Below are 26,465 nucleotides of genomic sequence, written 5' to 3'. Positions count from 1 at the left end.
CCCACCAAACATGTGCGTACCGTAGAGTTCCACCAGGGAGTGAACCTTAACGGTTCCAGTTCGGTGGTTTGAGCAATTTTAATTCTGGGAACCAATACGCACCTGAATGTTTTGTAACCTATTTATGTTGTTTATTGTTTAAAAATAAGTATATCGGTGTAGAAGAACATGCTGCTTCCAGCAAATCGTTCCAATCGGTGTAACGAAAAGAGAAACGCGTAACATCGTGTTGCGTGTACATTCTTCCTAGCGAAACCTGTGCTTTGCGCAGCTCACGTATTACAATTGTCAAACAAATTAGATCAATTGGGCTACTGTTTTGTTGTTTTAGTCATAACAATTAAAATAAATTAGACACACTTAATAATATAAACGCTTGATGAAGAAAGCAAAAACAGAATTGGATAAAACATCTTGTCGTTGTTTAAAAACTAATGCGGAATAAAACCGTTTGTGCATATATCGCATTTCGGAGGCCGGGCCCGGGCATACACGCTCCGCGATCCCCCCACGCGTATTTTGTAATCCATTTTTCTCCGATTGGACGTTGACCTATTTTAACGTAATTGTACGTACGACACGATCGCAACCGATGTGTCGTGATGCTGCAAACAAACAAACAAAACCACTGCAGTAAAATTGCATATTTTAATGAATTGTTGGACAAATCGTGTGTACAATATCAAATAAATGTGTGAGGTGCGTGAGAAAAATGTTCAAATGCCGTTTGCGAATGATTGCTCGAAGGAAATCTTAACATTTCGTCCCTTTACATGCTTATATTGGAGTAGGAAACAATTTTTACTTCAATTCACTTTTTTATTGTTGTTATCTTCTTACAAAAAAAAACACATACCCCAAAAACTAAACTTATGCATAATGTGGCTATCGTCCCGTCGAACACACGGACCAGCAATTTATATCCGTCGGGAAGGGATCAGACATCCTGTGATATCTCACATGCGTATGACAAGTAAAAATTGCACGAACCGTAAACCCACGTTGCACTGGGCAGATATGTAGCCACACACACGTCCTTGGAGTTCGGTACAACGCCATCGATCCAGTTTTGGAATCCATTCAGATACCCGACCGGTCTGTCATTTGTAATCCAATAGAACTGGCCGTATTCGTCATGGCGGGCCCCATAGTTGGTTGCTGCTATCCAGTACGCCGTATCGTAACTGTCATACGGTGCTATAGAGCGATGATCATGTGAGGAATAGATCGTGAGTGTCTAATCGGTAAAAAGCACACACACACACACACATGCAGGAATTGTTCGGTTCTTACCGTTTTGCTCCTTGTACGCCAGATGGTCCTGATAATTTTCAATCGTAGCCAATCGTTGCCCTATTGCGCGACAATTGTTCCAAGCTTGGAAGAATGTTGCCCCGGTGTTGTTGAATGTGTATGTTTTCGAGCTGTACGTTAGTGGCGGTAGTCCATTGACGGGAAAGTTGCTCACCCCTGTTCAAGAAAACGTGTTCACCACATTAATGTTGCGTTTGCGTGACTTTGCGCTTGGCTTTATGGCTCCATTCGTCACTTCTTTTGTCGAATCTTTAAATTTGAGTAATGTGAGAAGACTTTTTGTTCTGTGTAATAGGATTATTTTAATATATTAAGTAAATATTTTTTGTCCAAAAGCATCAAATTTGTGGTGAGATTATATTTACATCGTACGAAAAAAAAAATCCGCTAACAAACAATTATTTTCTTATTGTGAAGTACAAAACTTTTCTATAAAAATATGACGTTTCAAGTTTCTAAAACTTTAAGTTTACAATTTTACAGTTTTAAGTTTTAAGTTTAAGTTTAAGTAAGTAACACAAGAACCACACACACAAAAACTGGGCGTCACCGCAGCACCCAAAAGGTGATGTTGGTGTGATTAATTCTTAGGCACGCGGGGGAGTGCTCTGATCGTGGCTGATGTGTAAGGAAATGGTGATGGGATGTTTTCTAGCTTGGGTAGGGCCAGATGCTCAGCAGTCGGCGAGAAGTTGAGTGTTGCTCAAGGAACTCTTGAACGATATTTGATATCTTAAATATGAGGATTTTTGGAATTTTTTGTCCCGAGAGCATTCAAGAACCTGCCAAAGTCAGAGAATATGCTGCTGGGTTATTGGGGTGAGCTTCTTGAGCAGCTGGCAATTGCCTCAGCAGAAGTGATGGGAAGTATGATAGGGAAGTTTAACCGGGCAGCTAGAACTACTGGAGTAAATGGAGTTGGAGTCAGCGTAAAATTCGATGATGTGTGAGGAGTATTTTATTTCAATTCATTGAAGCTTATCCCGGCTATTTGACTGTTTAGACCTAGCTCGAATCGGTATGATCGTTACCTACGCATCACTAACATACCCCCGGAACACACCGCAACCGTTTACACTTACCACCGTCCCCGCCACCCCGTGCCACGATTGTTTCCGCCGGCTTTGCTTTAACGATTTGCTCCGGTACCGAGGCGGCTGCTGCCAGCGACAGAACGAAAAGCACCGCCACGAGCGAGTAGCACAGTGGCTTACAGCACGACATCCCCCTTGGTAAAAGCAGCGGGTCACCGCACACGGAACCGAATGTGACAAACACCAAATCACCACCAACCGACTTGCGATCCTTTGCGATCCGCTCGGACAGACCGGGCAGACGATCGTTCGAGGCAGCGGACGAACCAGAAATGAAAGCATTACTTTCTTGTGCACATTTTTTTATAGTGTCCTTTTGCGGATTCCGCCCTCCCCAACGCCCCTCCCCTTTCCCCCTGGCTTCTCTGCCAGTGCTCGTCCCGTACGGCTGGACTGTCTTTTCTCTTTTTTCGGGTTTATCTCGGCCTGCAGTTAGTTTTTGGAGAACGCACACGGTAAAACGGTTCCGTACGTTGACCCTGTGCGGTGCCCGCGTACGAGTTTGGGGCGGGTTTATTGTTGTAGCTTTGCAGAAAACAGTTAACTACAGTCCCCGAAATCATGGCACCGAAAAACGAGTTTCCGATCGATTGCGGAAATGCAGAACGAGATGCGATTCTGGCCCGGGAATCTGACACGCAGCGAAGAAGCAGAATGGAGAGTATGCTAAGTACGGCTTTTGCCAAAAAAAAAAAAAAACTGCACCAAAGGTAAAGGGGACCAATGACCTCACGGTGAACTCGTCGAAGACACAAACCTGAATTTGCAGATGGAATGGAAACTGCCCAACAGTGCTTTACTATCGCACCTCTCTGAACGTTGAAATTGTTCTTCGAAGGGGTGCAGTAAATTATTTCTCCACAATATCCTTGATCGACGGGAATATCAACTATTGTTTAATAGTTTGAAAATTTGTTAGAGTGTTTGCAGAAAACTTACATATTTTACATTTACATATAATTGAACTTTTAAAGTGTTAACAAAAGTGAAAAAGTTTAAAAAAATCCACTTTTATTGTAAATAATTGTTTTTCCAACAACGAAAATGGAAGGCCCAGTTTATCAACATTCCCAGTTTTTGTTTGTTTTTGGTTCCCAAAATACTCAATCTCGATCGTCCTCAATTGCAGAATTGCCCCCCAAAAAAAAAAAACAAAACACGGAACCAGTTTTGGTCCATGGCATTTTCTTATTGCTGCTCCGTTGCTTTCTGCTCCCGGCGCGCTTATAAAAGAAGGTGCATCGCACGGACGGCTTTTCAGTGTCAAGGTGAGTTGCGGCCCTTCGACAGTACACGCCCAGTCCCGAAATGTTCCTTGCGCACGGAAACTTGGCCGTGGTGCTGCTGGCGCTTTTCGTCAGCCTATCGTTAGCCTTGCAGCGCGTGGACGATGCGGTGCCGAAGCCGCGGGAACCCGGACAGCAACGGAGCTTGATCGGTAGCGTGCGCCCTCTAGCGGGAAGTGCAGTGACAGTAAATGACCGCACTTACGTAAACATTGCCATTTGCTTTCAGTTTCACGGACGGGCCGTTTCCTGCTGCCGGCCGATTTTGCCGTGAAGCAGAAAAAGTACAGCATCGGTACGCGGGGCGTGGGAACGTTCTTTCGCGCCTGGCGCAACTGCATCGAGGAGGGTAAAGGTCTGGCCACCATAGAGAGCGCCGAGGAGCAGGCGTTTTTGGAGTCTATGCTACGTAAGCAGTGCAGCGCGCGGAGATGTCGCGCCGGCCGGCGTACTACTGATCGTACGACTTTATGTTGATCTATCTTGTTGCAGAGTCGATCTCATCGAAAACCCGTTACTGGATTGGCGCTACCAACCTGGGTGCCGTAGACAACACCACGCTGACGTGGATTACCACGGACCTACCGGTGCAAACTGCACCCGACTCGATAGATTTAACAGCAGACGGCTGCTATACACTGAGTCCTTCTGGATATTGGAAAAGGCATAGCTGCGACGGTTCGGAAAAGGCTCATCCGTACCTCTGTGAAGAGTACTACTAAGTGTTTGGGCATTGTTGTAGCTGGTCGTGATCATGATGTTTGTAGAACTGTGTAGCGCGCTAAGGGCTTTGGAATTAGTACAAGCAAGAAATCATGGGTTCGCGAAAACCCCTACCGAATAAACTCTTTACTCATGTGGTCTTGGTTTTGTATTGCTAGCTAAATGAAATTCTGATCTGTTGTTATCGCGGACTCTGTCCAAAAACCAGACGAAACCCTCGTAGACGTGAGCGGGTAGGAAGGGGCGCCGTATGTGTGGAAGGATCAGGACGAGCTCTACGAGCTGTACGACGAACTCCCTCCTGTACAGTGGATTAGACTCGTCAGGCTCCGGGTGGGCTGGTCACGTCATGAGCATGACACCGGATGACTCAGTCCTTTTAGGTCGTCCGTATATTGACAAGTTCAGCGAGTTGTTGTTTTTTTCGGGCATATAATTGACTTGTTCGGCAAGCTATTGTATTGTACAGTAGATGGCGTTGACATGTTCGGCAGAACTGTTGTACGACGGTAGAATGTTGTTGCTGGCAACGCGGTTGCTATGGATTTGACAGAAGCTGCGTTGCTATTCGCTGTGCACTTTGCTAGCAGCAGTGTTGCCAGAAACATCATTCAACGACAGCTCAATAGTTCTGTCAAACATGTCAACGCCAGCTACAGCTACAATTCAATAGCTTGCCGAACAAGTCAATTATATGCCCGAACAAAACAACAACTCGCTGAACTTGTCAATATAATCCCCGAAAACCCTGTAATCCTCGAAAACCCCGTAATGTGGTACGGTGTTTCAGACCGACAACCATAGACATTGACGATATCTGGGATATCTAGCAAGAAGGTAGTCTTGCTTTACATTGTCTAAATTTTGGATTCTTCTAGGCTCCTAAAGAGGTGTGTTTAGGAAGCGAACTTTCCGCGTTGGATTCATTGACGTCCAACTACCTTGCGATGGTTATACTTCGTCCTATGCTGGATCTACTTAATAAATCTTATTAGTTACTAGTGCACGCTTGTGTTTGAGCTATAAGAGTGAAGGACTGGAGTTTAAGAGAGCTTTTGGAAAGCTCTTCACCGTTTGTGAGTTTATCTCCAGTTGCACTCCTAGAAGTGCACTTAGTTCTATTTTGCTCCCACACCCAAATCCCATGTACCACTGCATCAATGTCTGTCGCAAGCTTAAAAACTGTATGATTAGACCTAGAAATGGGCCAGAAAAGCGTCGCTTTAACCCTCTCCGTATACTAGAGGGGCCCCCAAGGCTATCACCCCCGTTCAACAGTTATGAAATGGCAGCCCGTTAAGGATGTTATCGGGCAGCCCGTTAAGGATGTTATCGGGCAGCCCGTTAAGGATGTTATCGGGCAGCCCGTTAAGGATGTTATCGGGCAGCCCGTTAAGGATGTTATCGGGCAGCCCGTTAAGGATGTTATCGGGCAGCCCGTTAAGGATGTTATCGGGCAGCCCGTTAAGGATGTTATCGGGCAGCCCGTTAAGGATGTTATCGGGCAGCCCGTTAAGGATGTTATCGGGCAGCCCGTTAAGGATGTTATCGGGCAGCCCGTTAAGGATGTTATCGGGCAGCCCGGTAAGGATGTTATCGGGCAGCCCGGTAAGGATGTTATCGGGCAGCCCGGTAAGGATGTTATCGGGCAGCCCGGTAAGGATGTTATCGGGCAGCCCGGTAAGGATGTTATCGGGCAGCCCGGTAAGGATGTTATCGGGCAGCCCGGTAAGGATGTTATCGGGCAGCCCGGTAAGGATGTTATCGGGCAGCCCGGTAAGGATGTTATCGGGCAGCCCGGTAAGGATGTTATCGGGCAGCCCGGTAAGGATGTTATCGGGCAGCCCGGTAAGGATGTTATCGGGCAGCCCGGTAAGGATGTTATCGGGCAGCCCGTTAAGGATGTTATCGGGCAGCCCGTTAAGGATGTTATCGGGCAGCCCGTTAAGGATGTTATCGGGCAGCCCGTTAAGGATGTTATCGATGTTCTCAGAAGGATGTTCGCAGTAAGTTTGCCAGAAAAAAATAGTGCTTTTAAATAATGCTTTCAGACAAACTAAACGCTAAGTCGAATTGTCAAGTTCGGTTAGAAGATAGTAGTAGTAGTAGTAGTAGTAGATAGTCTCCTATGCAAGTTAATGAAGGTCCATTGTGAGCATAAAGAATGTGTGGTGTGATAATCTAGGGAACGGAACTGGAAAGCTCTAGTATTAGACTTACCAGACTGCAGTAAAGGGCTCTCGGCAGAAGCTCGGATCATAAAAGATCAAGATAGCACGTTCGATTGAACCCTCGGGTTCCGATGTGATTGTAGTAACACCTCTTCAAGCTGTAGTTAAAACATGGCACGATTAGCTAGTTGAACAGCAAGGTCACAAACAGCTATAAGGGGACTTACTATGGGACTTATGTTTACTAGTGACCTGCTTTTGATATGTCGTAGCAGTAACCGAACACTGCCCAGCTTGTAGCCAAGATATGGCCTTCGTCGATATATGGTACCAAGTTGGTTGATGGCGAGGAAGCTCCATTCCTCCCGCAGCATGCCCCCAAATAGTCATGTGAAGGCGAAGGCCTTCAGCGAAGATTCATAACACATGAATGGAAGGATGAATGATAAAGGCGTTTCTTTTTTTGTCACTAATCCGTTTCCTAACCGCGGTCAGATGGTTGGTGATCATGATAGCATTCTGCACTGTAATCGATTACATTCGCGCCGGCGTATGCGGCATTGTTTCGATTGACGCTAAACAGCCGATTTACGCTTACAGAAGTCATTCAATCCGCGTATCGCGGGCACGCTGTACAATAGCGATAAGATTAGCAATCTAATCTAATCCACCGTAGAAGAATGATGTCCGTGTCAGCGGGGAAAACAAGTTTGGTGAATGATTAGTGAACTTGTTGAGAGTCGAATCCACTATTTCTGGTCGCCGTATCCCCGTTGTCTTGGAACATGGAACGATTCGGGCAGAGGTAAATCAAGAACAGCAGTAGCAAAGATCATTCCCTTCTCGGCTGATCCACATCTCGAGAAATCCCCACCTTGATGATAAATAAGATAAAAATAGTCATCGAATTGTAAAGTGAAACGCTCTATAGTTTACTCATGTCATAAGTCCTCCGATTTATGGTTGCAGGAACACAGCAAAAAAAACACAAACACGGGAAATCAACCATTTCTAAGTTTATGAGGATCAGATATGGGTTGCTTAGATCGAAGAACGGCAATAAAGCAATACAACCATCGGCGATTATCTTATCGTTTAGGACTCGAGGCTGATATACTCGCCTACTGCCTGGCTGTCAATAGACGGCAGGGCAGGGTGGTTATTAACGTAAGCCGTAGGCAGATAAAGCATGATAGAGAGCATTGAGCAGAGTTCGCCCAGTCGGGCGGTGCCCCGGTAAACGCGCCCGGGGTATTAAAGCATTTGGTTTGGCAAAAGCGCTGACTAGTGCACCACTAAGGCTGCCACAGGATACAGCGGTGCAGCCGTGCGATAGAGAGTGACTCCCAACCCTCCCCCACCCCCCGGGAAATATGGTGCGTTCCGCGTTGATACTGGTGTCGATTGGTTTGTGCTGCTTTGCCGCGCGTGCCGAGCGACCTCCGTTCCATAGTAGTGGCCTATACGTCGACGAGCCGGAACTCGCCGCCAGTGAGGCTGCGGGCGATATTATCGGTGTCGTGCCGGCGCAACCCGTGGACGAGCGGTACCGTCTGCCGAAAACGTCCGTCCCGATCCATTACGAGCTTCATCTGCGCACGGAAATTCACAGCAATGTGCGTACGTTCGATGGGTCCGTGAGCATCCAGCTGCAGGTGCTGGAAGCGACGAACCTGCTGGTGTTGCACAACCGTGGACTGGCGATCGCGTCCGCGCAGGTTTCGTCCCTGCCGAACGGAGTGGCCGGTGCACCGACACTGATCGGTGCCGCGGAGTACAGCACGGACACTACCTTCGAGCATATTACGTTCACGAGCCCCGCCATCCTACAGCCGGGCTTCTATCTGCTGGAGGTCACGTTTGAAGGAAGACTCGCGACCAACGATGACGGGTTCTATGTGTCCTCCTACGTGGCGGACAATGGCGACCGTAGGTGGGTACCCTTTCCGCTGCAGGTTTTATGTTGGCAAGCCTCCGTAAACAATTCGTTTCCCATTTTCGGTTCGGTCGACAAAACAGATATTTGGCCACGACGCAGTTCGAATCGACGAGCGCCCGCATGGCATTCCCGTGCTACGATGAACCGGCGCTGAAGGCAACGTTCGCGGTGTCGATCACGCACAGCCCCACCTACACGGCCATCTCGAACATGCCGGAAAAGGAGACAACCGACCAGGACGGCATGCGTACGACGGTGTTCGAAACGACGCCCGCCATGTCGACCTATCTGCTCGCGTTCGTCGTGTCGGACTTCCAGTTTCGCACCCGCGGCACGCAGCGTGTCTACGTGCGCCCGAACGCGTTCTCGGAGGCGTTGTTCGCGCTGGAAGCTGGCGTTAAGATTCTGCAAGCGCTGGACGACCATCTGGGCATCCCGTACGGCATGTACATGCCGAAGATGGACCAGATTGCCGTGCCCGACTTTGCGGCCGGTGCGATGGAAAACTGGGGCCTGGTAACGTACAGGTAAGTGTGTGTGTGTGCGGTGCGGGGAGGTTAGGTGCAAGTCATGTGACATGAGTGTCCCGACGTTTGCCGGTCCGTCAATTGATCCCACACTGACGCAGGCTCAATCGATGGTGGCATCGTAAACGTCGAGGGGCAATTCAGCCGATAAAGCGCGATTAGAATGGCCAAAACCCACATATATAATGCTGTCCAATATCTTTACCACCATCGTTTGGGGTGGGGTTGGGGTGGTGGGTTTTGGATTTGATTACATTGCAGAGAGCAGGCACTATTGTTCAACGAGGCGGTATCGACTTATCGCACGAAGACGAACGTCGCGACCACGATTGCGCACGAGTACGCCCATCAGTGGTTCGGTGATCTGGTGACCCCCGAATGGTGGGAGTACATCTGGCTGAATGAAGGTTTCGCCACGCTCTACGAGTACTACGCGCTGCATCTTGCCTACCCGGACCAGGAGTACTGGGAGCTGTTCAACTTGCAGGTCATCCAGGCCGCGATGGTGCCGGATGGGCAGGCGTCAACCCGCCCGATGAACTGGAATGCGGCTACACCGGGCGAAATATCGTCGCTGTTCGATCGTGTCGCGTACCCGAAATGTAAGCTCGCTGCACTGTAGTGATGTGCGCACCAACGGCTCCGGAGCCGGTTCCGAACAGACGGCACTGGAGCCAGTTCCGACTTCAGCCCGCAGCCAGTTCCGAACCCACGGCTCCGGAGCCGGCTCCGAACCTATGGTTCCGAACCCACGGCTCCGGAGCTGACTCCGAACCCACGGTTCCGGAGCTGACTCCGAACCCACGGTTCCGGAGCCGGCTCCGAAACTACGGCTTCGAACCTACTGCTCCGGAGCTGGCTCCGAACCTATGGCTCCGAACCCACGGTTCCGGAGCTGGCTCCGAACCTACAGCTCCGGAGCCTGCTCCGAACCTACGACTCCGAACCTACGGCTCCGAACCCACGACTCCGAACCAACGGCTCCGAACCTACGGCTCCGAACCCACGGTTCCGAACCTACGGCTCCGAACCTACGGCTCCGAACCTACAGCTCCGAACCTACAGCTCCGGAGCCGGATCCGAACCTACGGTTCAGCACCGAACCTACGGCTCCGAACCTACGGCTCCGAACCCACGACTCCGGAGCTGATTCCGAACCCACGGCTCCGAATCAACTGCTCAAAAGCCATTGCCAAACATAAAGGGCCCCCCAATTTTCCCCGGTCAGCGTTTTAGTAAATTATAACCATCACCTCTCTCCTCCTCCTCCTGCTCCTCATCCCTCGTAAACCCCTCCTTCCTCACCCCCTTCGTGGTTCGAAGCCGTAGGTTCGGAGCTGGCTCCGGAGCTCCGTTTTTCCCATCACTACTCCACCGTGTACCGACAGGCTCCACTAAACGTTACGTCCAATTGCAGCTGGCAGTGTGCTGAACATGATGCGCCACGTGCTTGGGGATGAAAATTGGAGGGCCGGACTGAAGGCGTACCTTAGCGATCGTGCCTTGAGTGTGGCGATGGATGAGCAGCTGTACGCCGGACTGCAGAGCGCGATCGAGGGCAAGGGAGTGCTGCCGGGCGACGTAACCGTGGCGCAGATCATGCGCACCTGGACCAACGAGGCGGGCTACCCGGTGCTAACCGTGCGCCGCTCGTACGACACGGGCGATGTCATCATCTCGCAGGAGCGGTTCTACTCCGATCGCAAAGTGCCCAACGCCAACGTCTGGATGATCCCGTACAACTACGTGCGCCAGGCCCAGGCCGACTTTAACGAGTTCGAAGACTTCGAGTGGCTGGCGACGAAGGCGGCCCGGTTCGAGACGACCGTGCCCGCCACCGAGTGGATCATTTTCAACAAGCAGCAGGTGGGCTACTACCGCGTCAACTACGATGAGCGCAACTGGGAGCTGATCACGGACGCGCTGATAGAGAACTGGGCCTCGGTGCATCGGCTGAACCGAGCGCAGCTCATCGACGATGCCTACTGGCTGGCGCGATCGGGCCGGCTCGACATGCGGGTGGCGCTGCGCCTGATGACGTACCTGCGCGACGAGCGCGAGTACGCGCCGTGGACGGCGGCAAACGTTGCGCTGTCGTACTTCAACAGCCGTCTGCGCGGAACCGAGGCATACCGAGACTTCCTGGTGTTTGTGGACGCATTGATCGAGAATGTGTACGGCACGTTGACGATCAACGCGGTGTCACCGACCGATACGCTCCTGCACAAGTACCTCGTGCAGACGGTCGCCACCTGGGCCTGCACGATCGGTTACACCGACTGTCTGGAGAAGACGGCCGCACTGCTGACGGCGGAAGCGACCAGCATGGGCCTGAACGCCGTCCATCCGGACATTGCCACCGTGACCTACTGCCACGGTATGCGGGCGGCGGGTGCGACCGAGTTCCAGTATCTGTACCGCAAGATGATGGACTCGAAGAACCTTGCCGAGCGGACGATGCTGATCGACTCGCTGGGCTGCTCGCACAACAAGGAGTTCCTGACGTCGTTGCTCACCACCGCCCTCGGCAATGTGGAGATCAACTACCGTGCGGACGAACGTAGCCGCGTGGTGCAGGCGGTCTACTCCGGCAGCCGTGCCGGGGTCGATGCGCTGATCGAGTTCCTGATGGATCCGAACATGGTGAATGAGTTCGTCAGTGCGCTGTCGGCGTCCACGCTCAACTCGGCCCTGTCTGCCATCGCTTCCCGTACCAACACCGTGGAGGAGCTGAACAAGGTAAGATGGAGTCGAGCAGGCGATTCCACCAATACGTCAACACTAAACACACCAATCCTTATTGCCACAGCTGAACGCTCTGATCACCGCGCTGGGTGCGAGAGTTAGTGCCAACACCGCCACCAACCTGCGCAACACGGTCCAAGCGAACTTGGACTTTGTGAATGGGTTCGAGGGTTTGATGTTGTCCAACTTCCTGACCGAGTTTGCGGCGAACCTCCAGACCGAGGCTCCGGAAACGACTACGGTGACTGCTGCACCGGACACTACTACCACCGCTGCACCGGTTACTACTACCACTGCTGCACCAGGTACTACTACCACCGCTGCACCGGGTACTACTACCACCGGTGCACCCGAAATTACTACTACCGATGCACCCGAAATTACCACTACTGATGCACCTGTAATTACTACCACTGTTGCAGCTGAAACCACTGCCGCACCCACCACCGTAACGACCACAACCGTACAAACGACGACGGAAGATGACGGTGGAGCAGCAACGGTTGGTCTCTCGATAGCGGCACTGCTGGTCTCGATCACGATGCATCTGCTCGGATAATCACTGGTGGGCAGAGTAGGCGACCGTTTAGGGCCCTCGCCCGTGTAGGGCCTAGGATGTAGGCCAGTTTAGTAGGCCCCAAAGTGTAGAGTCGGAAGGGACCTCTGGAGAAAATTGAAATGTAATCCACCCCACCCAACCTCTCCCCCTCCCCCAACAGTTTTCAAATATGCGAAGGACCACCCCCGCCCCCCTCCCACCCCGCGGGGATAACTGGATTCTAAGAGAGACAGTTGGGGAGTCCATCCAATCCCGCTGTTAGCTTCGACTCTTTTGAGGGGCCTCGAAGCTACCCCCCCACCCCATCCCGCCAGGTCAGTATTTTTTTAAATTTCTTCATGACCCCCTCCCCCTTCCCGGAAAACTTTTTTTTTTAATACGGCCCGGCAAAAGGCCACGCAAAAGGGGGTGGCTATTGTTTTGCCAGAATTCCAGAATTACACAAGATCCGGTCGGATCGGATGATTAGGGTACGATTATAGATAGGGATATCAGGGATAGAATAAAACCAACAAAAAAAAGGAACGTAATATCAATCGGGTGTTCGATCATTCGTCATTCATTGTGTGTCGCAAAGCTGTGGCGCTTTGCAGTGAGTGTCCGGTTAGAAAAGAGGCATCCGAACGATGATGGTATCGATCACAATACATCCGTAATCGGTTCGTATTGTTCGCAACTGATAAAATACGCGGGTGAATTGAAATTTACAACCTGCTCAATGGTGAATGCGCACACAACACACACACCTCACACCTCGCAGTGATTAGATGATCGTGCAAACGTACGATGACTTTAATCTCGAAGTGATTCGGAGCCTATTCCCACCATAAAACAACATTGCACCGCGCCGAAACGAATCAGTTCCCAGGATTGCTGCCACCGAGGCGCTGGTATTTTCCGGGGTGAACACTTTCAGACCGAATCGCAATGGTGCCGAGCAGGGTGTCTACACTGTCCTTGCTGTTGGTGTGCGCGCTCGTACCGGCCGGTCTCGCACAGCCACACACAGCAAGCGTGTCGTTCGATCGTCAGCACCAACCGCGCCGCTTCGACCTTCGTAACCAGCTGCACTCGATCAACCGGGTACCGTTCAGTGGTGTGCGCAGTGCGAGGGATTCTTCCCCCTACCGGCTACCGAACGGGACAATGCCGGAAAGTTACACGCTCGAGCTGAGCTCCAACATACACACGCAGGACTTCAGCTACACCGGGACGGTCGGGATACGTGTGCGCGTGCTGCAACCGACCCGAACCATCGTGCTGCATACGCTGCGCAGTCGGTTGGTGAGTGTTGAGGTTAGGAACTCCAACCAGCTGAATGTGCCGATCGTCGGCACCGTGGAGGACGCCGAGCTTGAAACGCTCACGATCGGCTTGGGTGTGGAGTTGCTTCCGGGCGTTTATCAGCTGACGATCGCGTTCGAAAATACGCTGCGCAGTGATGTGAGTGGATTTTACTGGACATCGGTGAACGGTGGTAACGAGGTGCGATATGCCGCCGTTACGCAGTTCCAACCGGTCGATGCGCGCACGGCTTTTCCGTGCTTCGATGAGCCAGGCATTCGGGCGACGTTCACCATAACGATCAACAGTGGCGTCGGGATGAAGGTGTACTCGAACATGCCGGTACAATCCGTTACCATTACGTAAGTAACCGTTTTGCAGCGGGGGTGACTCACGGAAGATCTGACGTCACTGCTGACGTTCGCTTATCAGGAGTTTAATAACGCGTCTTCTATCGCCAGCGGAAATGGGCTGAAGCAAACGCGCTTCCGTACGACACCGAGCATGCCGACGTATCTCGTGGCGTTCGCCATTACGGACGACTTCGCGAGCACACGGCTGTCGTTGAAGGCACCACCGTCCAGCATCGGCATGGAGTTGATAGCGCCCCCGACGGTGACGGACAGTGCGCAAACGTACGGGCTGGACCTGGGTGGCGTCGTGATACGGGCGGTCGAACAGTACTTCAACCAGACGTACGATCTGCCCAAGCTGGACCAGCTGGCCGTGCCGGGTTTGTACTTTTCCGCGATGGAAAACTGGGGCCTGGTCATCTACGAGGAGCGGTACCTGCTGTACGATGAGCAAACGGGGACGAACCGCGATAAAGAGAACGTCATCGCGACGATTGTGCACGAGTTTGTGCATCAATTCTTGGGCAATCTGCTAACGCCCCACTGGTGGTCGGATTTGTCGCTGAGCGAAGGTTTTGCCACCTTTTACGAGTACTACCTCAGCAGCATGGTAATGTAGAGTGGTGACTTTCAAACCCTGCCCTTCCCACCGGTCCGAATCCGATGTAATTCGTCATTCCTTTTTCCCATCGCAGGTGGAGCCAAGCATTAGATTCAGGGAAAAATTCACCATCGAGGCACTGCAAACGGCACTGCTGCTGGACTGTGACATTAACGTAAGGCCGATTTCGTTCGATGTGGAAAAACCGGTCGATATTGCGCGGATGTTCGACATCATTGCCTATCAGAAAGGTGGCAGCGTATTCCGGATGTTCCACTACGCGCTCGGTGAGCGAACGTTCCTGAAGGGCATGCGTCGTTACATCAGCACTAAGTATGTTCGAGCTGGAACTTGCCCACATTCGAGTGTCGTTAATGCGTTGCTTTCGTTCTCAGCAAAGGCCGTTCGGTCACACCGGATGATCTGTTCGAGAGTTTGCAGCAGGCGGTGGCGGAGGATGCCATGCTACCACTCAGTCTCGACGTCGCTACGGTCATGAGACCCTGGATCTATCAGTCTGGCTACCCGTTGGTCACGGTGCTGCACCAAGACGGCGAGCTGATCTTCACGCAGGAACACTTCCTGTATCCCGATTCGTCGATCACCAGCAACCGGACGTGGTGGATCCCGATCGCGTACGACATCGGCTCCGGTGGAACGCAACAGTTTTGGATGCCTCACGGAACGTCGCAGGTTTCGCTGCCGGCAGACGATTTGCTGGACGGAGAGTTCCTGTTGGTGAACCCCCAGCAGACCGGCTACTATCGCGTCAACTACGACGAGGATCTCTGGATGCGTTTGATCGCGCAGCTTACCGCTGACCCATCGGTCGTGTCACCCATCTCGCGCGGACAGTTGTTGGACGATTGCTTCAAGCTGTACTACGGTGGACGAGTAGGAGCCAGCATTGTGTACAGCTTGCTGTCGTACACTGGTGGCGAGACGGATGTGATACCGTGGACGGTGGCATTCGCCAACGATAATCTTGGCGTGTTGCGGGACGCTTTGATTGTGGACAGCTCAGCCTACGATGCGTTCTCTGTAAGTTACCGCTACATTCTATCACATTGCGTTTGGACGAATTATTTAACAGTTTTCCACAGCGTGTCGTAGCGCTGCTTACGGCGAATGTCTTCAGTGCGGTAGGCTTCGATGCATCGCCGGCTGATCCGCACGAAACACAACAGCTGCGCCGCGCCGTCATAGAGTGGAGTTGTCGGGCGGGATCGACCGATTGCCGCACGGAAGCGTTATCGCGGATGTTGAATGATTTGAGCGGATCGGTACTGTTGCCTGCGTACATTAAGGATAGCGTTTACTGTGGTGGTGCAACCATCGCCAGCCCGGCCCAGCTAGAGACCGTGTGGCTACGGCTGCAGACGGTTAGCGATGTTGGCGAACGGTTAAACATCCTACAAACGTTGGCTTGTTCGGAGAGTGCCGAGTTTTTGGACGAGTTCCTTGATTCCATCTTCACCAACGAGAACCCGGGCGAGTGGGAATTCATCCTGTCCGCGGTTTATCGCAACTCAGCCATTGGGTACGAAGCGTTCGATCGGTGGCTGTCGCGCAATGCACTGCAAATTCTTCAAAGGTAAGTGTGAGAGAGGGAACCGTTTGAGGGGTTTGTGAATCGATTTTCATGTGATACACATTTTCAGCATCGGTATGGACCCATCGTTCCTTAATATTGTGTCGGACATTAATCAGCGGAAGGCGAACGTTCCAAAGTATGACGAGGTAAGAACACGGCATCTAACTGACTTATCAGATATATTATTCCACTTTAATCAAAGTCCATGGAATATTTCTAATGTAATATTACGGTGGTCCAATATAATATTTGTAGAGATATGCTCAACTCTCTGTGGTACTTTTAGCGAAGAACTTTACGTAACGTATCTCCAAATTAATGTCAAATCGATGCTCCAGCATCCATCATAATTTTCTTATAAACGCAATATTTGTGATCGAGGTCTGAAGTTTACTACCTCATCCCAGCTCATCCAGGATTTAGTATGTGGTGAAAATCTGCCCAGTGATTTATTTCCCGTAAACGTAATCCTCTCTGACAGTTTCCACACTATCTATTCACAAGACAAGTTGATCTTGAAGTATATCTTCTAGAGGATATCTTGTAGTCTACACCTCACTCAGTCTTATGGTCTATAACACCATAATAGATGGTATTTTGTAGTCTACATCTCAGTTAATCTCATGATCTGCAACACCATAATGGATGCTCATAGATAATCCAGGCCAGGAATTCCGATTCTAATCACAACATTTCTATTCTTAATCTCGGCATAGTTCGGTTATTGCTAATACCAGTGGGTGGCTTTAGCTCTCTAGCTTTAGCTAATCGTTTAATAATACGTCAAAATTTTGAGTCTTTCGCGAGAGTACCTAAGGCTAGTAACCGATTTCGATTAAACTCTCACCCTTTTTTCGACAATATCTTATCTTGTCGTCCAGTAAGGCTCTAGTAAGGCTCTAGTTCGAAGATCTCTTAGCTATGTGGTCACCAATTTACTTGCTCCGACTCAGCTACACATAAAAATAGATCTGTAGCCCAAGAAAATAGCACTTCCGCTTCCAAGTAAGGATCATAACTCATAGCATAAAATACACCACATCTGCATAAACTGTCTCGAAGATAAGTTTATGACTAGTAGGCAGTGCACCGCAAGGCAAAGCGTTATGCATCCACTCTGTTTTACGCATCCGACACGATCACTGGTCACTAGATGTCAGCCGTAACTAATGCGACGAATAGCCCCCTTTCCAAACAGTTCCAGCCCACTTAGTAACGAATGTTTTTTTTCTTATCTTTTATCTCGTTTTCAGTTGGTGCAACTGTTCAAGAACTCACTGCTGACGCGTTAAGCCTGTATTGTATGCATGAATAAATGATGGAAAACTGTGTACGCAAGCGTTTGTTCGTTTCGGGGGTACAATGTATCACAGCGGAGGTTGTATTTGACGACAAAAAAACACGTTACAGGCAAATAATGAGGTTTTTACCAATTAACTTCCAGTTTTCACAACTTGAACGCTGTCGGCAATAAAGTTAAAAGCTCATCTGCAGCTAACCCGTAACATTATCTTTAAACAATAGAACTTTCTATAAATAGTGGAGAACCACAGCGCAGGTTGAGCAGAACCTGTCAAGCGTACGGTGCAGTACGCTTACGGACAGTGTGTGTGATGGAGATGGCAGCAACTCGGTGTGTTTTCATAGTGTTGGTATACTTTGCCGCACACGGGTATGCGAATGGGAGCTTTCGTTTACCGAACGGCACCATACCAACGCACTACATCCTTCGGGTGGACACTGCCATCGATCGAAACACGTTCAACTACACGGGAAACGTACAGATCTGTGTCGTGGTGTCGCAACCGACCACTCAACTAGTGCTGCACAGTACGCAGAGCAGAATTTCGAAGATTCAGCTACGTGACAACGTCGGGCATCAGGTGCGAATAAAGAACTTTAAGTTGGACAATCTGAGGGAGTTCTTGGTGATCGATGCAGCCGCAGTGCTACACTCCGCGATCGGAACATACACGCTCGAGATCGATTTCACCAACAGTGTCGATCGTTTCGATTTGGCCGGATTCTACAAAGTGCCGTACCAAACCGAGAACGATACCGTACGGTAAGAACACAACAAAAAGTGCTTTAGTTGACAGCGCAAAACTAACATCTTGCCGTGTTCGTCTCCTCTTCCACACTGAAGCTACATTGGAGTGACACATTTCGAGTCAATCAACGCAAGATCCGCCTTTCCGTGCTTCGATGAGCCAGCTCTGAAGGCCACATTTGAGCTCCACGTCAGCTGTGGACAGGCGTACCACGTACGCTCCAATACACCTGCCCGAACCGTCCAGCCACTGCCGGGCGGCAACAGGTTGTACAGCTTCACCACAACACCCCGCATGTCGACGTACCTGGTGGCCTGGTTCGTGTCGGACTTTCCCAGCGAGAGTAACGTGCTGGCCAAAGGATCCACTGTAACAGTCGCCACATGGGCCAAACCATCGTCCGCCCATTTGCTGTCCTATTCGGTGGACGCCTCGGTGCGATTCCTCGGTGCCATGGGGCAATACTTTGCCGAACCGTACGGCTTGCCCAAGATCGACAACGTTGCCGTACCGCATTCGCACTTACTGCCGGATGCGATGGAAAACTGGGGGCTGGTAACGTACAAGGAGAGGACGATATACGTTAACCCCCAGACGGACGGTTTGGAGAAGAAGCGGGCCGTGGTAAGCATTATCGCCCACGAGTATGCGCATCAAATCTTTGGCAACCTACTCACGCCCGCCTGGTGGAGCTATCTGTGGCTTAAGGAAGGTTTCGCCCACTTCTACTCATACTACTTGGGATCGATCGTACGTAGCGTTCGGGGTTACCGCGAGACGGTGACGGTGTGTCTTTAATAACGTGACGCCTTTATACCACCCACAGAGCCATCCGGAGCATAACTTCCGCAAACGATTCCTTGCGGAATCGTTGCAGGTGACATTATTCTTGGACAGTGTTCCCTCCGTTCATCCAATGACCTACTACGTGGAGAAGCGTACGGAAATTGGACGCCTGTATGGTCATGTGGTGTACTCGAAGGCGGCCTGTGTTATTCGCATGATGAATTATGCACTGGGGGAAGGTGTTTTTCAGCGCGGCATACGTGACTACATCCAGCGAAAGTAAGGCTCCTTTCACTATCTGTCGAAATACTCCAATAATGGACATCTCCTTTCACATTTTCAGTAAAAAGCGTGGCATCGTGACGGAGACCGATCTGTTCGACAGTCTCGAGCAGGCTGCCAAGAAAGAAGGGGCTCTACCGAAACAGCTGACGGTGCATGAAGCGTTCGGCACCTGGAGCCATCAAGCCGGCTACCCTGTGGTGCGTGTGCGCCGTGAAGGAACTACCTACTTCTTCACCCAGCAGCGCTACGTGTTAGATCCTGCGTACAGGCCACCGATCAACAGCTCCTGGTGGATACCGATATCTTTCGCAACGGCAAACAACGCAACGTACGCAAAGTTGCCAGCCTTCTGGATGGCACCGAACGCTACCAAGGTGTCGTACACGATTCCAACATCCCCCGGTGAGGTGGTGGTGTTCAATCCTCAATCCACCGGCCTCTACCGTGTGGAGTACGACGGATCCCTGCAGCGGGGAATTGTCCATCAACTCTCCGAAAATCATACTGCAATTGACCCTACAGCACGTGCCCGTTTGATCGATGACACCCTACAGCTAACGTTCCACCGGGGTGGCAATTTCAGTGAAGTGGTGCAGCTTTTGAGCTACCTGCGCCGTGAAGCTGACAGCTTACCGTGGTCGGTTGTCAGCGAAAATATACGCTACATGCAGTCAATGTTGCGTACCAATGTGAAGGCATCGCGATTGTTGCAATCGTTCGTCGAAACGATCGCAGCTCCGTTGCTCTCCAGGCACGATCTACACCGTCCCACCGGTGGGTCCGATCCGATCGACGAGCTACAGTCAATTGCGATAGAATTAGCTTGTGGAGCTAGTGAGTCTTGCAGAAAAGCTTCCACAGCTATCGTACAACCTACCGCGTACAGTGCGTCAACGCGTTACGGTGCGACCGAAAGTGCTCTGTTGTGTTACGGCCTGCAGCAAAGCAATGTCCAGGATCGTCAAGCGTTCCTCAAACAAGCGTCCACAATGGCCCACGCGTGGAAGGATAACATTGGCTGTTTGGGAACTGCGATCACGGCCACGAAGTCGTACGCAAACGCTCTGTTTCAGCTCAGCGACTCCGTCCGTCCCAAGGAGTTACATCGTTTAATCGTTGGCTCCAAAGTATCGCCAAGCGTTCTTCTAGTGTCAATCGGATCTGAACTTTCGCTTCGCAATCGGTACGTATTCTCTGCCGGCTCGCCGTAAATGATTGAACAGCACACTAATGCAAATGCTTCTCACAGACAATCTACTGATCCAAACGCCATCTCCAAGACTCTGACCGCAATGGCCCGGTTTGCAATGGAACCGGCAGAAGAAAAGTCATTGATCACCGTTGCATCGACGTACGTCTCTGAGATTGTACCGGAGCTCGAGCAGCAGCTGATGATCAATCGTAGATGGAGGCATCGGACCGTTCAACCCCTTACGGATGCTCTTTCACGGTTCTTGCTGCGAAAGGCTTGAATCCACGCCAGTCATACAATTGCACGTTCGAAAATAAAATAAAAAATAATTCCATGTAACCAATTTGGTTTTCCTATAATTTAATAAAAAGAAGTATACAAAAAAACCGAATGTTTCATAATAATTAATAAAACAATAAGTTATGGTCAGACTGCTTCGTCGTTTGAATTCGAAAGTGCAATCTACAGTGGCGCCCTCTGTTGTTAGGTTACAATACTGCTTTGCACAGTGGTTCACACTCATCAGAAGCATTGATCACATTAAATATTATTAAATAAAAAACGATGATGAGAAAAATAATCAAAAATACGGTTGCTTCAAAAAATATTGTTCTTGTCCCACCTTTCTAACGAGAGAAGGAGTGTGAAAATGTGCTAGATAATAGATTAAAAATAATAATAATTTAAAATTGTCGTTAATCGTTAAATTCTAAAATAAGTGTTTTTTTATGTTAAGTGAAATGAAGTGAAAAACGACATTTCTCGCATTAGTAGACAAACGAAAAAAAAAAGTTGTATGCATTAATCTATTGAAATCAGAAGTTCAGTTCATATATTATTTTAATAAAAATAATCTTATTTTATTAAGAACCTTGTAAACCTCATTCAACCTTACTGTACATCTTCGGGTACTGATAGCTAAATCTTCATACAGATTATCTGGCATTAGAATCCCCTCGCATTGCGTAAACAAACGTTTAAATTCAAAAATCATCCACCAGTTTCGCAAGGTCAAGATAGTGTGGCTGGAGTGGTTCGTTGGTAAATCGAACCGCGCTGACTCACGCGAAAAGTGGACGATAAAATAATCTTATCAGCAGTGCCTTTATTCCCTTTTTATCAATATTACATTTGCGACAGTATCTCTTCATCGATGCATACCGATCTATGCCGATGCACGGTTTGGACGGCAGTTCCGTCGAAGCAACGCCCTGACGCACAGGTGGTTCAAGTTTTGCTGACCCTCGGGAGTATAGTGTCCACCGTTCATAATGTCTCAACTACCCGTATTCAATCCGGTAAGTGATGCCGGTTCTCCGGAGCGCGTCGAACCGTTTTGACATTAACGCACCTCCCCACTTTTCTCCCAAAACAGCCATCCCCGTTCCTGGCCCATATGCCAGCAGGGCTTGGAATCTATCGGAAAATTACGATTCGCGGTAAAATGACTCACGACCAGTAAGTGTAAACGTGGGGCTACCAAATATCCTTCCCAAATGCTCATCCATCGTTTGACTGCAGATTCAACATTAACCTGCAAACCGGCCCGAACACCAACCCGCGTGACGATACGGCATTGCACATCAGCATTCGACCGCGGGACGGTGTCATCATCCGTAACTCGGTCCAGTTCCGCAACTGGGGCATCGAGGAACGATTCGGTGGATGTCCGGTGCAGAAGAAGTCATACTTCGACGTGACCATCACGGTGAAGCCGGAGGGCTTTGGCATTGCGGTGAACGGGGCGCACTATTGTGACTTCAACCACCGTCTACCGTACGCGTCGATCCGCTTCATCCACATCGGTGAAGGTGCGAAAGTGGACGCCATCACGTCAGAATAAAGGACGAATCGAACGAACCGAGCTCCCTGCCAACAATAGCGTTTAATGTCGTGCCGCTGTAATAAACCATGTCACTCACGTATTACATTCGTGCCTGCGGAACGTGTTTCGTGTTCGTGGTTGCTAAGCTTACTTTGTGAGGTTATGGTTGGACAATGGATCTCTGCCAAAGTTCAACATGGAGGTGTAGCAAACCTTGCGGAGGGGACGCATTGGCAACGCTGTGTGGCTTGTCTTATCGATACCGGATGTGTATCAATTTTCCTAGGGCATCAGAAGGTTACACCTACTTATGATACTACGATAAGGGATTTTGCTACTCTACCGTCGCGCTGATACGGCAACGACTCCACTAATCGTTCCCACAACGACTCCACACCATTCTTTCGTGAAACAGACGTACACCTGCCTTTAATTGTAAACATATTAAATTAGCGTTTAGACATAACTCTCGCACCGCACAACAAAGCGCCGATCCTCTCCCGTTCTGGCGTTGCGTTGTCCGCCGCACACACGCGCTCCTACTCCGTAATGATGGCATCGATCTGTGCCCCGACACCGGTGTGTATGAACCGCACCGACGGGTACGGCAGCCTATGGCTAAAGTCACAGAAATGGCACCCGTTCACCGCTATGCCGTAACTGTCCGGTTTCACCGTGATGCTGACGTCGAAGTAGGACTTCTTCTGCACCGGACAGCCACCGAAACGCTCCTCGACACCCCAGCTACGGAACTGGTACGTGTTCCGCACGATCAGACCTTCCCGCGGCCGAATGCTGATGTGCAGTGCCGCATCATCACGCGGATCAACGTTCGGTCCGCACTGCAGGTTAATGTTGAACCTGTGGGCGAAGACGCAAGAACAGACTGGTGAGACCCGGTGCGAGGTGCTAATCCGGCTGCTCCGGCGTCTTACATGTCGTGAGTCATTCTTCCTCGGATTGTGATCTTACGGTACAGTCCCAACCCGGCCGGAAGTATACCAAGGAACGGTGAAGGCTAAAACGGAAAGAAAAACAAAATGGATTAGCGTGCAGGGAAGGTGTACATCAATGGCGGATGACGAGTTCTTACCGGATTGTACACGGGTAGCTGTGACATGGTTCCCTCGGTGTGGGTATGTGCCCGAACGGTTCGACGCTGTACCACCCGATTACCGTGTTCGCTGGGCGCTAGATAAATTCGGTTCGGTTTAGTGCAATGCGAAAGGCACACTGGGTTCGGTCGCTTAGACTCCGCGCACGTTATCGCAAAAATCACCCGTTCACTGAATCATTCCCGATTACTCCGCCGATAGGGTAGTGGTGGTGTGTTGGTGGTTGTTTGATAACAATTTCTAAAAGTGTTTTTTTTTTACACGATGGAGGGTGTTAGACATCGTTCGTCGCCTTTGCATTTCCACATCGAACGGGGACATTGAGGATAAAATGTGCAATTTGACAACTTTCCACTGTGGCTTGTGTGTCAGCAGACAGTTGCAGTATAAAGCTGGAATTTGTCAGTATAATGGCGTTGTTTTATTATTTAAACAAAACAAAATCTTAAAAAAAAAAAACGTTTAATAAATTCGTCACAACCGCAAAGATAAGACAAAATCCTTGCAAAATGATATCGATTAGATAAATTCGCAACGAGCGTTTGAAGCGTTCGGTGCAGCAGTCTTTTACGACCAACGCGTCAGAGGTGTCTTGTGAGTAGAGAAGATCCTCCATCCATGGCACTAATGCTTCCATTATTCAATCCGGTAAGCAAAACCAGAGGAACGCGGCCATTACGACGATTCCGGTCTACTAAACTGCTTGTCTTATTTCAGGACATTCCCTGTCTCGGAGCAATCCTTGGCGGTTTGTCGCCGGGAAAGAAACTGATCGTGCAGGGCACAGTGACGGACGATCGGTTAGTGAAAGCGCCGCAAAACCACCGAAATGATCTTACGTTCTCCCGTTGCCACCCCTCACCCACAGATTCAACATCAATCTGCAGTACGGACCGGAGGTGGAGCCGCGCGACGATACAGCGCTGCACCTTAGCATCCGGCCGCGTGACAGGCGGGTCGTGCGAAACACGTACGCCAACCAGTGCTGGCAGGACGAGGAACGTTCCGGCGGTTGTCCGATCGGTGTGGGCGAACCCTTCACGCTGGAAATCCGGGTGAAGGAGACGCATTATTCGATTTGGTTTAATGAGGAAAAGTACTGCACCTTCAGCCACCGGATGCCGTACGAAATGGTGAACTTTATACATCTCGGTACCGGTGCTAGTGTCGATTCGGTGTTGGAGACGTTTTGAGCGTGGTTTGCGGTGCGGTTGAAGAGTGTTGGTAGATATATAGTGTGACTGAGCCAGTAATGTGACCGAGTAATATGAATAAAATCGGCAGTTGAGTCTTCATCCTGAAGGTGTTGAGTAAACTGCCTCTTTCAACAGTGCAGAGTGCACTGATCTAAAGTCCTTCAGTAGTAATTAGTATTGGGCAATGAACAGCTGAGGGCCTCACTGAGCTTGTCTACTCTTCAATCTGGCGCTGTAGAGAGCCATCCGCGACTAGGAGATGGAAACTACGCGCATCATCTTCTATAGGTCAATCCAGATTTTAGCATATTGAGATTGAGCAGGTGGTGGAATCCTCGGATTGGAGGTTAATGAGGCAAACTCCAAGTAGATGGTGGCACCACCAGCGACTCTGCTAATAAATCTGCTAATAACTTACGCTGGGCTGTCCTACAGATAGTTGAGCGCACTTTCGAAGGCGTCCAAAATTTCACCTATCTTGGGTTAAGCATTGCTGTTGTTGGACATGAACTTTGTCCAAAACTGAAGAATCCCTCTTAGCCTCTTAGCGTTCGAGAGGTAGATGCTCATGACAATGCCGCTACAATGAGCTCTATGATCTGTACGGCGAACTTACTGTCGTACAGCAGACTACATTCGCCAGGATCTAGTGGGTCACGTCATAAGAATGGTCCCGGACAACCCAGTCCTTTTAGGTCGTCGACATGGTAGGCGTGGTAGGCCCAAATTGAGATGGAGTGATGGCGTTGTTGCGTCCTCCAGAATGGCCGAGATTATGAATTGACAGACGAATGTGATCGACCGTGAGCGGTTTAGAGGACTCCTGCAGCAGCGCCGGATAAGTAAGTAAGTTAGCAGTAGCTGCACTCTAAGGTCATCAAGTCGTCATCATGAGTGTGAATTAGTTCTTTATTCGTTCATCGTTCTTTTCGTTCACCCGTTCAGTGACAGAGCTCGTTGAGCGATGAGCGAATGAGCTGTTGCGAGCGAAAGAGAGCGAGCGTGCGAGTATAGCAGTATAGAGCTCCAAGAAGAGCGTTGAGTCAACACAGTTGTCTGTAAAGTTCGAGCGCGTAAGACCTCTACCGCTCATCTTCGTTGTAAGAGCTGTAGCTCTCAATGTGCTCGTTTGAGCGTTTAGTTCGCTTCAGTTACTTATCGTTCCTTTATTCTTCGCTAGTTTTTGTATTTCTATATGGAGCACAGTGAACTGATTTATTTAACTGATTCAGCGAGCGATTGTGTTAGCTCTTTCTCTCATGTGTCAATCACTCTTCCGCGGTTTAACGACAGCATTTTGTACTTATCCTTTTGTCAACTCCGCATTCGCATGCTGTTTTTCTTTTGTGAAAATAAGCAACAGTATAGCAACAGCGTAACTCTTAAGTTTTTGTATATATTGAAGCAAAAAGAGATTGAATAGTGGTACATATCGCGTATCAAGAATATTGTGAGAAAATGGTACATATTTGCTCGTTGTGTTTTGTAAAAACTGTATACACTCGCGATGCTTCCCTGTTCCTCCTATTCAATACCGAAAGCATTCAACTGCCACGTTGTGCAACGTTAGCAAGCACCAACTTCATTTTTTTCCTCCAGCGTTTACTTTGTTTTCCCATCGCCTTCTATTCTGCGTTGTCATGCAATGTTTTGGACGTAAAGTGGATAAATTTCTATAATGAGAATATTGTGCAAGAGACTGCAAAAAACGTTACCAAAAGATTCGATTGTTCGTTCAGTTCTTTTTAGCGTTTGCTTTAGTATTGTGCTTGTGTTTGTTTATCGTTTAGCAAAGGCTTTGTGTTTTCGTTTCTGACTGGCATGA

At 49.7% G+C, this 26,465-nt stretch overlaps 7 protein-coding genes and 1 pseudogene across 7 annotated transcripts; 6 read left to right on the top strand and 2 right to left on the bottom strand.

Moving 5' to 3' along the window:
* Nucleotides 1-937: 937 nt before the first annotated feature.
* Nucleotides 938-2,707, bottom strand: LOC128713091 (protein A16-like; annotated as a pseudogene).
* Nucleotides 2,708-3,716: 1,009 nt separating this feature from the next.
* On the top strand, nucleotides 3,717-4,416 carry LOC128714838 (protein A16-like). The gene is made up of 3 exons (XM_053809719.1): nucleotides 3,717-3,870; nucleotides 3,924-4,103; nucleotides 4,187-4,416. The coding sequence occupies exons 1-3, from the start codon at nucleotides 3,717-3,719 to the stop codon at nucleotides 4,414-4,416; spliced, it is 564 nt and encodes a 187-aa protein (XP_053665694.1).
* Nucleotides 4,417-7,961: 3,545 nt separating this feature from the next.
* Nucleotides 7,962-12,358, top strand: LOC128715371 (aminopeptidase N-like). The gene is made up of 6 exons (XM_053810255.1): nucleotides 7,962-8,521; nucleotides 8,608-9,054; nucleotides 9,316-9,656; nucleotides 10,472-11,793; nucleotides 11,864-12,104; nucleotides 12,222-12,358. The coding sequence occupies exons 1-6, from the start codon at nucleotides 7,962-7,964 to the stop codon at nucleotides 12,356-12,358; spliced, it is 3,048 nt and encodes a 1,015-aa protein (XP_053666230.1).
* A 927-nt stretch (nucleotides 12,359-13,285) lies between these two features.
* Nucleotides 13,286-17,482, top strand: LOC128713090 (aminopeptidase N-like). Its single transcript, XM_053807954.1, has 7 exons — nucleotides 13,286-14,004; nucleotides 14,104-14,605; nucleotides 14,691-14,929; nucleotides 14,992-15,637; nucleotides 15,700-16,190; nucleotides 16,258-16,336; nucleotides 17,444-17,482. The coding sequence occupies exons 1-7, from the start codon at nucleotides 13,286-13,288 to the stop codon at nucleotides 17,480-17,482; spliced, it is 2,715 nt and encodes a 904-aa protein (XP_053663929.1).
* Nucleotides 17,483-17,809: 327 nt separating this feature from the next.
* Nucleotides 17,810-20,784, top strand: LOC128713089 (glutamyl aminopeptidase-like). The gene is made up of 6 exons (XM_053807953.1): nucleotides 17,810-18,255; nucleotides 18,337-18,991; nucleotides 19,068-19,306; nucleotides 19,371-20,190; nucleotides 20,362-20,495; nucleotides 20,562-20,784. Exons 1-6 carry the CDS (start codon nucleotides 17,810-17,812, stop codon nucleotides 20,782-20,784), a joined length of 2,517 nt encoding a protein of 838 aa, XP_053663928.1.
* A 991-nt stretch (nucleotides 20,785-21,775) lies between these two features.
* LOC128713425 (galectin-7-like) lies at nucleotides 21,776-22,347 on the top strand. The gene is made up of 3 exons (XM_053808285.1): nucleotides 21,776-21,802; nucleotides 21,880-21,962; nucleotides 22,026-22,347. The coding sequence occupies exons 1-3, from the start codon at nucleotides 21,776-21,778 to the stop codon at nucleotides 22,345-22,347; spliced, it is 432 nt and encodes a 143-aa protein (XP_053664260.1).
* Nucleotides 22,348-22,868: 521 nt separating this feature from the next.
* LOC128713874 (galectin-4-like) lies at nucleotides 22,869-23,449 on the bottom strand. Its single transcript, XM_053808745.1, has 3 exons — nucleotides 23,423-23,449; nucleotides 23,265-23,347; nucleotides 22,869-23,190 (listed from the first exon to the last, which is right to left on the bottom strand). Exons 1-3 carry the CDS (start codon nucleotides 23,447-23,449, stop codon nucleotides 22,869-22,871), a joined length of 432 nt encoding a protein of 143 aa, XP_053664720.1.
* A 613-nt stretch (nucleotides 23,450-24,062) lies between these two features.
* LOC128715065 (32 kDa beta-galactoside-binding lectin-like) lies at nucleotides 24,063-24,637 on the top strand. Its single transcript, XM_053809948.1, has 3 exons — nucleotides 24,063-24,092; nucleotides 24,162-24,244; nucleotides 24,313-24,637. The coding sequence occupies exons 1-3, from the start codon at nucleotides 24,063-24,065 to the stop codon at nucleotides 24,635-24,637; spliced, it is 438 nt and encodes a 145-aa protein (XP_053665923.1).
* The last annotated feature ends 1,828 nt before the right edge of the window (nucleotides 24,638-26,465 follow it).

This window comes from Anopheles marshallii, chromosome 3, assembly GCF_943734725.1.
Source record: "Anopheles marshallii chromosome 3, idAnoMarsDA_429_01, whole genome shotgun sequence".
Lineage (NCBI taxonomy): Eukaryota > Metazoa > Arthropoda > Insecta > Diptera > Culicidae > Anopheles > Anopheles marshallii.
Note: the sequence above shows the minus strand (reverse complement) of the source record. Positions and strands in the feature narration are given on the sequence as shown.

What these genes read in the sequence shown, in the direction of transcription:
- LOC128714838 (XM_053809719.1), top strand. Translation starts at nt 3,717, where the DNA reads ATGTTCCTTGCGCACGGAAACTTGGCCGTGGTGCTGCTGGCGCTTTTC. An exon ending in CGTGCGCCCTCTAGCGGGAA is followed by an intron (nt 3,871 to 3,923) that starts GTGCAGTGACAG and finishes ATTTGCTTTCAG; the next exon opens with TTTCACGGACGGGCCGTTTC. An exon ending in GTTTTTGGAGTCTATGCTAC is followed by an intron (nt 4,104 to 4,186) that starts GTAAGCAGTGCA and finishes ATCTTGTTGCAG; the next exon opens with AGTCGATCTCATCGAAAACC.
- LOC128715371 (XM_053810255.1), top strand. Translation starts at nt 7,962, where the DNA reads ATGGTGCGTTCCGCGTTGATACTGGTGTCGATTGGTTTGTGCTGCTTT. An exon ending in GCGGACAATGGCGACCGTAG is followed by an intron (nt 8,522 to 8,607) that starts GTGGGTACCCTT and finishes TCGACAAAACAG; the next exon opens with ATATTTGGCCACGACGCAGT. An exon ending in TACTACCACTGCTGCACCAG is followed by an intron (nt 12,105 to 12,221) that starts GTACTACTACCA and finishes CCACTGTTGCAG; the next exon opens with CTGAAACCACTGCCGCACCC.
- LOC128713090 (XM_053807954.1), top strand. Translation starts at nt 13,286, where the DNA reads ATGGTGCCGAGCAGGGTGTCTACACTGTCCTTGCTGTTGGTGTGCGCG. An exon ending in CGTCGTTACATCAGCACTAA is followed by an intron (nt 14,930 to 14,991) that starts GTATGTTCGAGC and finishes TTTCGTTCTCAG; the next exon opens with CAAAGGCCGTTCGGTCACAC. An exon ending in GCACTGCAAATTCTTCAAAG is followed by an intron (nt 16,191 to 16,257) that starts GTAAGTGTGAGA and finishes ACACATTTTCAG; the next exon opens with CATCGGTATGGACCCATCGT.
- LOC128713089 (XM_053807953.1), top strand. Translation starts at nt 17,810, where the DNA reads ATGGCAGCAACTCGGTGTGTTTTCATAGTGTTGGTATACTTTGCCGCA. An exon ending in CAGCTATCGTACAACCTACC is followed by an intron (nt 20,191 to 20,361) that starts GCGTACAGTGCG and finishes ACGGCCACGAAG; the next exon opens with TCGTACGCAAACGCTCTGTT. An exon ending in GAACTTTCGCTTCGCAATCG is followed by an intron (nt 20,496 to 20,561) that starts GTACGTATTCTC and finishes TGCTTCTCACAG; the next exon opens with ACAATCTACTGATCCAAACG.
- LOC128713425 (XM_053808285.1), top strand. Translation starts at nt 21,776, where the DNA reads ATGTCTCAACTACCCGTATTCAATCCG. An exon ending in AACTACCCGTATTCAATCCG is followed by an intron (nt 21,803 to 21,879) that starts GTAAGTGATGCC and finishes CTCCCAAAACAG; the next exon opens with CCATCCCCGTTCCTGGCCCA. An exon ending in GGTAAAATGACTCACGACCA is followed by an intron (nt 21,963 to 22,025) that starts GTAAGTGTAAAC and finishes GTTTGACTGCAG; the next exon opens with ATTCAACATTAACCTGCAAA.
- LOC128713874 (XM_053808745.1), bottom strand. Translation starts at nt 23,449, where the DNA reads ATGTCACAGCTACCCGTGTACAATCCG. An exon ending in AGCTACCCGTGTACAATCCG is followed by an intron (nt 23,348 to 23,422) that starts GTAAGAACTCGT and finishes TTTCCGTTTTAG; the next exon opens with CCTTCACCGTTCCTTGGTAT. An exon ending in GGAAGAATGACTCACGACAT is followed by an intron (nt 23,191 to 23,264) that starts GTAAGACGCCGG and finishes CTTCGCCCACAG; the next exon opens with GTTCAACATTAACCTGCAGT.
- LOC128715065 (XM_053809948.1), top strand. Translation starts at nt 24,063, where the DNA reads ATGGCACTAATGCTTCCATTATTCAATCCG. An exon ending in TGCTTCCATTATTCAATCCG is followed by an intron (nt 24,093 to 24,161) that starts GTAAGCAAAACC and finishes GTCTTATTTCAG; the next exon opens with GACATTCCCTGTCTCGGAGC. An exon ending in GGCACAGTGACGGACGATCG is followed by an intron (nt 24,245 to 24,312) that starts GTTAGTGAAAGC and finishes CCTCACCCACAG; the next exon opens with ATTCAACATCAATCTGCAGT.